This window comes from Phaethon aethereus, assembly GCF_964289735.1.
Source record: "Phaethon aethereus genome assembly, chromosome: 20".
NCBI lineage: Eukaryota > Metazoa > Chordata > Aves > Phaethontiformes > Phaethontidae > Phaethon > Phaethon aethereus.
Genome location: NC_138596.1, coordinates 10,170,163 through 10,179,940, shown reverse-complemented (window position 1 = coordinate 10,179,940; position 9,778 = coordinate 10,170,163). Strand labels below are relative to the sequence as shown.

At 63.6% G+C, this 9,778-nt stretch overlaps 1 protein-coding gene across 1 annotated transcript; it reads left to right on the top strand.

The window, feature by feature from the left end:
• Nucleotides 1-5: 5 nt before the first annotated feature.
• On the top strand, nucleotides 6-6,714 carry PHF19 (PHD finger protein 19; the record flags this gene model as incomplete). Its single annotated transcript, XM_082008878.1, is given in 15 exon segments — nucleotides 6-83; nucleotides 351-432; nucleotides 546-641; nucleotides 716-816; nucleotides 931-1,079; nucleotides 1,427-1,522; nucleotides 1,819-1,887; nucleotides 3,140-3,260; nucleotides 4,334-4,390; nucleotides 4,393-4,403; nucleotides 4,506-4,676; nucleotides 4,763-4,850; nucleotides 5,144-5,229; nucleotides 5,372-5,467; nucleotides 5,812-6,714. Coding segments are annotated over 15 exon segments (1,653 nt in total). The 3' UTR covers nucleotides 6,164-6,714.
• Between the last annotated feature and the right edge of the window lie 3,064 nt (nucleotides 6,715-9,778).

Below are 9,778 nucleotides of genomic sequence, written 5' to 3'. Positions count from 1 at the left end.
AGCTCATGGTCAAGTTGACGGAGGGGCAGTACGTGCTGTGCCGCTGGACTGATGGGCTCTATTACCTCGGAAAGATCAAAAGGGTAAGGTGGGCACCCAAAAGGGTAAGGTGGGCACCCAAAGTGTAGCTAGCGCCATTCCCTGTGTCGGCTCGTGGCTTGGAGGGGTGCTGGCCTGGGTTGCAAAGCATCTTTGGTCATCAGGGCATTTTAGGTTGATGTCCTGCCCCTGGGACACCAGACCCAACTTCCCGCAGCCCCAAGAGGCAGGGCCAGTCACCAGGGAAAATGGGAAAGCGCTGGGAATTGGAGCTGACAGCCAGCCAGTAGTTCTTCTACTCTCTCCCACAGGTGAGTGGCTCCAAGCAGAGCTGCCTCGTCACGTTTGAGGACAACTCCAAGTACTGGGTCCTCTGGAAGGACATCCAGCATGGTGAGTGCTGCCCCATCCTCCCATCCCACCATCGTGATGGGGGGTCCTTCCTGGCGCTGCAGAGAGGTGGGTGTGCTTTGCGCATCTCCGACTCTGCCGTCCCTGTCCCACAGCCGGTGTCCCCGGGGAGGAGCCTAAGTGCAACGTCTGCCTGGGAAAGACGTCGGGCCCCATGAACGAGATCCTCATCTGCGGGAAGTGCGGGCTGGGTGAGTGCGGGCGCATCGCCCCGGGGGCGAGGCTCCGGCCAGCCTGGCGGCACTGACGTCGAGCCCTCCCACAGGTTATCATCAGCAGTGCCACGTCCCAGTGGCGAGCGGCAGTGAGGGCCCACTGGGGACACCATGGTTCTGCCGCCGCTGCATATTTGCCCTGGCCGTGCGGGTGAGTGGGGCTGCCCGGGGTCACCAGCTCCGCGTGCTGCCCGCCCTCGGCGCGGCGGCGCAGGATGCGGCCCCCTGGGTGGCTGTGCTGACCCCAGGATGCGCGGTTCCGCAGAAGGGGGGTGCCCTGAAGAAGGGAGCCATCGCCAAGACGCTGCAGGCCGTCAAGATGGTGCTGTCCTACAACCCCGACCTGCTCGAGTGGGACTCCCCACACCGGACAAACCAGCAGCAGTGCTACTGCTACTGCGGCGGCCCCGGCGAGTAAGCCCCTGCCTGCCTGCCGGGAGGGTTGTCGCGTTTGATTGTGTGGGGAAAAGCATTTGCAAAGGCAGGTGGGATGAGGTTGGGGAGTTTTTCCCCCAGGAGAGAAGTCCCCAGCTTGCAGGGCACCGCCCTGGGGCCGGCGGCTTTGCTGCCTGTGCTGCCTCTGCCATCCAGGTCCCCCTCACTCCCGGAGGCACCGTTTGCCCCCACCTCCGTGGCTGCGGAAAATACAAGTTGGGGCCAGGCTGTCTCTCCCGGGCTGGGGGTTCTGTGCCTGGGCTGGGGCCGGGGCGTTGGCTGCTGCATGCTGCCCTCGTCGTCACCCACCTCCTCTCCCTGTCCAGGTGGTACCTGAAGATGCTGCAGTGCTACCGCTGCCGGCAGTGGTTCCACGAAGCCTGCACCCAGTGCCTCAGCGACCCCATGATGTTCGGAGACCGGTACGTCCCTTCCAGACTTGGCTGGGCTGGTGCTGGATGTCGGAGCTGGCTTCCTGGGGGGGCTCGTGCATGGACATGTCCCCAGTCTGTATCTCCCGACCCAGCTGTGGCACTGACGCAGATGAACCGCCCCGGGGGCAGGCGGGTGGCCCCATCCCGCAAAGCCCTGCTCCTCCCGGCCCTGCTGTCACCATCGGCACGCGGAGCACTGTCCTCACCCTGACCCGTCCCCAGGCCCTGCAGGGCTGCGGGGATGACCCCCACCCCCCAGCTCTCTGCTCCCCGTTGTTTTCCAGGTTTTATGTGTTTTTCTGCTCCGTGTGCAACCAGGGACCTGAATACATCAAGCGCCTGCCCTTGCGATGGTAAGAAACGGCCCTGGCTCCTTTGGGACCTGCTGGGGTGGCCGCGAGGTGCTGGGCTGGCCAGCGCCTGGTGCTGCTGAGCCCATGCCTTGGGGCCAGCCCCAGAGCTGGGTTTTGGCGGCGCGAGTTCGCAGAGCATCTTCCAGTCATCCCAGCGCGGGCGCGAAGCTCAGGCTGGGGAGCGGAGCCTCTGGCCGCTCACGTCTCCGTGACCCAGCTCTCCTCGAGCCCAGCCTGCCCCACCGAAGGGCTCCTTGGCCGCAGACCAGCAGCGGGGCCGGGCCCTCGCACCAGGGAGGCGGCAGGACCGGCTGAGGCAGGGGGTCTGTCCCCGGCGTGCCGCAGCCCAGCCCTGAGCTGCGGGCTTGGCGCAGCCGTGGGGCCCCGGGTGCACGGCTCCTCCTGCCCGGCCCCCCGCGGCTGTTTGCCGGGAAAGCTGTTTCTCAATGTGCCCCAAACCTACCATTTGTCCGGGAGCCAAGGTACACATTTGCCAGAAGATAACGGCAAAAAGCAATTGGGTGACAAGTCATCAAATTCTGTGATTAAATACAAGTTTGCAAGTGGTGCCTTCTAGCTTATAAATTACATTAACAGTGCCAGCAGCCCAGCTTTTCCCTGCCATTGCCCTGGTGCTCAGCCGTGTTGGATGTGTTACCAGTGCTAACGGGCTGCTGGGATGCGGCTGCCTCAAGGATGTTGCACCGTGGTGCAGCAGGCTGGAAAAAGAATAAGGGAAATCCTGCAGGATATGTTGCTTGGCTTTCCTTTTCAGAGACATGAGTGTAAAATCCCACAGGATAGATTGGGTTGTTAAAATGAACGGTGTATTTTCCCGTGGGTAAGAGCTGTCCAGCTCCCATACCTAACTGCAGCCAGAGCACATGGCTGGGGCTTTTTTAAAAGCTGGAAAACTGAGCGTTCATCCTGGGAGCAGCATGTCCTCCAGCTCCTGGGCTTGGGGGTCTCAGCATTTGGGGTTCCCCCCAGCTGCAGGCAGTGTCCCACCCCTCCCCAAAGCTCAGGGGATGCCGTCCTGGCCATGGTGGCATCCCCTGGGATGTGTGTCCGGGACAGTGTTGCTTCCCCTGTGTGGGGTGTGGGAATGGTCTGGGCTTCAGGTGAGGTTTTGGGAGGGTCATGCTGGGGGGCTGTGCTCAGGTGGTGCTGATGGAGCAGAGCATCGTGGTGGGTACCATCCTGCCGGGGAGAGGGTGGGCTGCCAACCCTCACGCTCCCTTTGCTCCCACAGGGTGGATGTCGTCCATCTCGCCCTCTACAACCTGGGCGTACAGAGCAAGAAGAAGTACTTTGACTTTGAGGAGATCTTGGCCTTCGTAAACCACCACTGGGATCCACTGCAGCTCGGGAAGGTAAAACCATGGAGCCCGGGATCGGGCTGCAGAGCAGCCACGGGCAGGGAGAAGTGCTGCCGGGGATGTAAGCCACGGATGGCTGTCCCCAAAGCCAAATCCCCAAACCGGATCCTCCTGCCCTGCGGCCGGGGCAGGCTGGCTGGCGAAGGGCGGTGATTGTGGTGAAACGGTGGGGCCGTGAGCTCTGCCCCTTGTTTGGGCTGGCTTCCCCTCTCAGCGGCCGCTGACCCCGCGGTGTGTTTGTGTGTTGCTTGTTGGAAAGGCTCGGAGCTTTGGGAAGCGCCCGCTCCCCGTGGCCCACGCTGGCTGGTCCTCAGCCAGTCCCCTGCATGGAATGAGCTTTAAAACACCTCCCCGTACCTCTGGGTGGGCAGGAGCACCCAGCTCGGGGTGTTTGCACCCACTGGGAGCACACAGCATCTCCCATGTGCTGCTCACCCACCCCGGGGTTGGTGTCAGAGCAGAGTGTTCCCATGGGCAGCGTCGGCGGTGGAGGATGCTGCTCCCTGAGCTGGGAAGCTGCCCGCGGGCACGGGTCCCGGGCAGAGCCGAGGGACCTTTCCTGGGGCTGGGGCGCAGCTGGGGCAGGCGGAGGGTGAGCGGTGGAAAGGGACATGCCCGCGTGTCGGCGGAGCCGCCGTGCCAGAGCCCTGCGCCGAGGAGCTTGGACATCTCTGCGAAACCCCTGTTCGTGCAGCGCTCGGCACAGGCGGCTCCTGCTCAAAATTAGCTTAATCGCCTTCCTCTGTGCTGGGATTTCCCTTTGGTCGGGTGTTATACCTGACAAGTTTCCCGGTCGGAGCCGGAGCTGGGCAAAGTGCGAAAGCCAAGGCGTGTTGGAAACCCGTCACCGCATCGGGACGGGTCGGTTCCCCGCGGGTGCCTCCCTCACCAGCACCAGGGGCGGCCGGTGCCAAACCCGGGCGGCTCTGGGCTTTGGCGTCCCTGGCTCCCTCTCCCTGACCTTGGGCAGGAACCGAAACCCGGAGTTTGGGTTCCCCCGTCTGTTTAGTTTTTGCATAACCGCTGCGGGCGCCGAGCCCTTCCTGACCTCTGCCATCTCCCCACAGCTGACGGGCACCCCCATCTCCGAGCGGGGCCCCCACCTCCTCAATGCACTCAACAGCTCTATAAAAGCAGGTGAGTCCCCCGCGCGGTGGGGCGAGGGACGGGACAGGACGGGATGCGGGGTGCTCCTGCGGCCCCCCGGCTAAGGGTTGTTTCCTCCCCTCTGCCGCCCAGGTTTCTGTGCGGGAAGGAAATCAAAAAGAAGAAATGCATCTTTCGCCTGCGGATCCGTGTCCCGCCAAACCCCCCCAGCAAGGTGCTGCCAGAGAAGGCCCCCGGCGTGGGAGAGAGCGGCTCCTGCGAGCTCAAGAAGAGGGGAAAAAGCAAATACGTCCATAAAGACAGGTGGGCGGCCAAGTTCACCCGGGGTCCCCCCGACTGCCACGCTCCCCCGGGGCGGCCCAGCAGCCTCACCCCGCCTTGCTTCGCAGCCTGCTGCCGCGGCAGCTCCAGCAGCAGAAGCGGCGAGCGGCGCGGCGCAAGAGGGCCAAGTTCCTGCTGGAGGACGCCATTCCCAGCGTGAGTCCTGCGCCCCCTCCTCTGTGCCACCATCCTGGGCTTCGGCAGCCAGGTGGGACCCCCCTGGCCCCATCCCTGGGGCTCCCCGCGAGGTTCCCCGGCTCCAGCGGGCAGGGAGAGCCCCCATCCCTCGCTCTGGGGTTTGCAAGCGTTCCGTGCCAAGCCTGCTGCTCGGATGCCGTGGGGCCTCGGGAGGGAGCGCGGTGGTGCCGGGGCAGAGGGTGCCGGTGCCGGGGCCGCGGGCAGCACCACCCTGCCCGGCAGTGATGAGTGCGGCTGTTTTCGTGGCGCAGAGTGACTTCACCTCCGCCTGGAGCACCAACCACCACCTGGCCAGCATCTTCGACTTCACACTGGATGAAATTCAGAGCCTGAAAAGGTCCGTGTGGCCGGGCCCGGGGGTGCGGGCAGCAAGGGGCGGTGGTTTAAACGCCGAGATGCGAAGGCAGTGCCGGGGAGGCAGGGGCCAGCCGCGGTGCCCCTTGCACCGAGCTGGGGCTGACGCTGCCTCCCGTCCCCAGTGCCAGCTCGGGACAGACCTTCCTATCGGACGTGGACTCCACGGATGCTGCCAGCACCTCGGGCTCGGCCACCACGAGCCTCTCCTACGAGTCCAGGTGAGGGCTGTGCCCCCTCGCCCCCTTCCAGAGGGGTCCCAGTGGCACGGCCAGAGGGGCCAGGGGCTGCCCCTCTCCCCCTGCAGCACCCGCATGTCCTGGCACAGGCGTGTCCTGCGTCGGGGAGCCTTTCTCTCCTCCCTGCCTCCCAAAATGGGCTGGTGGTCCCAAAGTGGTGCTTCCTCGCTGGGCATGCAGGGTCGGAGCCATCAGTCCTTGTTGGGCTCACCCGAATTCCCGGCGTGCTCCCTCCAGGCTCTCTGGGCGATGGGCACAGCCAGCACAGGGTGGGGGGGCACCTTTTGGGTGCTGCCCTCACCCCTCCTCTGTCCCCTCCCTTGCAGCCGGAGGACCGTGGGCAGCCGCAAGCGCAAGCTGGGAGCCCCAGCCTACGCCTCGGCGGGGGCAAAGAGGAGAGGTGGGGAGGCGGGCGGGCGCCCGGCCGGGGGCACCCCTGAGGGCAGCGAGGCAGCCTGCGGCCCCGACCGCCCGGACGACGGCATCGACAGCCACACCTTCGAGAGCATCAGCGAGGACGACTCCTCGCTCTCCCACCTCAAGTCCTCCATCAGCAGCTACTTCGGGGCGGCGGGCAGGCTGGTCTGCGGCGAGAAGTACCAGGTGCTGGCGCGGCGGGTGACGCTGGAGGGGAAGGTGCAGTACCTGGTGGAGTGGGAAGGCACGACCCCCTACTGAGCCCTGCCAGCCCCCAGACCTCTCCCGGAGCCAAACCAGAGGAGACTGGGGTGACGGGGCGACCCTCGCTGCGAGGCAGAGGAGGGGCGCTGGCCGGCGGGGAGGGCTGGCACCCCTCCATGCTCAGGAGTCCCGGCTGCGGCAGGCTCCCCGGGAACCGCCACGGGTGGAGGCAGCGTCACCGGCGCCGGCAGCGGTGCCGCCCAGGGGTGAAACCCGCAGCCTTGCCGCTGTATTTTTTTTTTAATTTTAACAATTGTTATTTTATTGGCCATGTATATGCAAAGAGCGCGGCCCAGCTGCGCTTTCCTGACGGAGCCTTTGGCTGAGCCTGAGGCACCGTCGCGGCGGTGGTAAGAGCAGTGAGCGGGTCTGGCCTTGCCGGAAGGGTCCCCCCGGCATGGCTGGGCACCCCCTGGGGAAGCCCCTTTGGGGGGCACCCCACAACCTGCTGGTGCAGACGGGTGTCGTGCCGGTGCCTGGCACGCCCTGCCTTATCCCCACGTCCAAGCCTTACGGGGCGGGCTCGAGGGGGTCCTGCTGCTGAAGCAAAAAGCACCTCCCAGACCCGCTTTCACAGCCCGTCCCTGCGCCCGCAGGAAACGGGCGACTCTTGCCAGAGCCGGTGCACGGGGTTTTCCTCCTCCTCATAAATCCATTCATTAAAGGAACGTGGTTTGTTTTAAATGAGGGGAAAACGTCCCGTGAACAGCCCACCTGCGGCCGGCGATTGCGGCTGCGGGGCAGACGTACGTGGTTGCTCTCGTCCCGCGACCTGGACGGCGAGTGATGATGCACCAGCTTCGTTTCCCTGTTCTGACAATCACGGTCTTGGAAGAGATCAGCCAAAAGATACGCCCTTGCCTTAAAACCATCGCGGGCATTTCACAGACTGGAGCCCGAGGCCTTTATTCCTGCAGGAATCCTCATCCTGAACGTGCCAAACAAGCCGACAAACCAAAAAGGCCAAAGAGGACAGCGGGGGCACGGGGAGGGGGTTGTCCCCGCGGCCGTCCCTGTGGCCTTGTGGCTGTGCCTCACTGGAGGGCAGCTGTGCTTTCTGTTACCGGGGTAATGCTGATGTTTGTGAGCGTGTCGGGTCGGTTTGTCTGCAGAAGAGAAGGAGCAGCCCCCTTCTTAACTAAAGCAATACTGCCGGGTGGTCCAGGAGCAAAGCAGTTGTCTTTTTAAAAAAAAAAAAAATTCTCATGTCATCAGACATCTTTGTTAGATTTTTTTTTTTTTTTCTAAGAGAGAGACATACACATATTTTTAATGTTGTCCTCCTCATCTCTCCCCCGTCACCACCGTGGCCGTCCCGCGGGGACAGAGGGTGGGCAGCGCCGGGGGGGCTGCGTGGTCCTGCTCCGTCAGCACAACCCCATCGTTCGTACGTGCGCGTGCGGGACCTGCCAACTGGAGGGTGAACTGAAAAGGTGGTTTTATTGAAAAAGCGCCTAAGAAAATGCGTTGTCGTGATTGGCGCGAGGGAGCGGGAGATGTTTGCAAACCAGAGGCCAAAGCATGGTCCTTAAAAACAAACTCCTGCTCCAGCTACTGCTGAAATAGCCTAGCGGGACACCCATGGAGCGGGGGGTTGCCAGTTGTTTTAACTCGCCGAGCGGGCACCGGGCCTTGGCGTGGCTGCGAGGTGACGGTGCCTCTCGCAGGACCGTGGTGCAGAGCAGCAGCTTCTCTGCAGCCCCGGGCTGAGCCCGCCTGGTTTGGGCCGGGCGTGGGCTGCTTCGGTGCCCGCACGCGGGGCGTGAATGTGTGGTTCCGCGGGTGAAAGCACTTTAACTCCTTTCTGACGAGTTGCCTGGTGTCACGCAGCCGGCGTTGTGCTCGGTGGAGGAGCCCTTGGCCGCTTGCGCGGCGCGAGGTCTGGGAGAGGAGGCTGTGTGCAGCGGCAGCTGCGAGGCGGTCCGGGCCGAGCGGGGCGGGCGTGCCTGGGCCAGCGTGCGTGGCACCCTCGGGGCCGGCATCGCGGCTCGTCCGGCGGGGAGCGTCTCTGCAGGGGCCCCGTCGTTCTGGGAGGTGTGCCGCCGGGCCCCCGGCCCTGGCAGGGATGGGTGCAGCTCCTGCAGCCGGCCGGGTCGCTCCCCGTCCTGCCTTGGCTTGTCACCAAAGGATTGCTTGGAGTATTTCCCTTCCACCAGTGCCTGTGAAGCCGTTGTTACTGTCCGAGTTGCTGCCCGGGGGTGGTGGGGGCTGCCAAGAGCCGAGCCAGGGCCGAGTGGGGCTATTCCCGTGGGATGGATGCACCAATGGACGTTGCACGCGCGGGAGCACCCACAACGCGTGGCCTCAGTTCCCCTCCCCTCCCCTCCCCTCTCCTCTCCTCCTCTTGCAGAGAATTGAATGTGGAGCCTTTAAAAATATTTTTGTTGCAGAGTATATTTTGCGTTAGCTGTAGTATTATAATGACTCTGTGCACCTTCTAAAGATTTATGAGTTCAGGTTGCTGCTTGTAATAACCAACTCTTGTTATACCCAAGTTGGAATTAATATGTCTGAGGTACAATTAAAATGCCTTTTTTTTTTTCTTTTTTTTTTTTATCATCACTGATTCTTTGTAGTATCAGGATTATTGAGTTTAGGCACTGGGGTCAGTGTGTGGTCCCAGGCAGGCGCCCGGTGCCCGCCGTGACGCAGCTGGTGCCGCCGGGGCGCACGCCATGGCAGGGTGAGATGTGCCCTCGCCCGGGGAGATGCTGCTGTGAAGCAGAGAGATGCAAAGGGGCGAGTGTGGGCGCAGCCCGGCGGGGCGCAGGGACAGCGCGGGACAGGGACACCCCTTGCAGTGGTGGGTTTTGTCAAGAGGGGCTGCCCTCACTCAGTCCGACTGACTGCTGAGGTCCCACGTGCCCCCCGGTACCACTCCTCCACGAGCCCGAGAGGAGCAAGTGGGAGTTCGCGGGGCATCGCTCAACATCGGGCTGGAGAGAGTCGCCGCAAACTCAGGACGGGCCCTTCCTCCTGCCCAACTCGCTGCAGAGGCTGCGCCCGCCGACCGCAACAACACGTGAGCCTGCCCAGGTAAGAAACGCTCCCATTTATTTTTTTCCCAGTCGCATAAATAACTCAATATTGTTCCGTAAGTTACGTCCCATTAAACTTAACATGAGCGTCTTTCTGCAAGGTTAAACTTGGCCTGGGTAGGAAGCCACTGTTCAGGCGTGGGTGGGGGATGCAGGGCCGTGGGTGGGCGATGCCCTGGTCCTGCTGCCCCACGGTTCCCCTGCACCGGCAGCGGATGTTGCCCAGCTCAGCCCGGCTCTCCCCGGCCGGGCAGGTCGGGCAGGGTCAGTGCGCACCGCTTACACCGTCTGCTCAAGTTTGCTGTTGCCTTGGATTTTGTAAGACTCGAACCAGCACGTTGCGTGACGGCAGGAGAGGGCGTGAGCTGGCACATCACGGGGTGCCCGGCCACATCCCGCTGCCTCCGGGCTAGGGAAGCGGGAGGCAGAGCGGGGCAGGACGCCGCAACAGCCGCTGCGTGGGAGCAGGGGGGCCAGGCAGGGTTTCAGGCACTGGCTGCAGGGACGCACGGCACTGGAGGGGCTGCCGGGGGCCGCCAGGCCATGGCTACCGGCTGGTGCTTTCTGCTGGGGG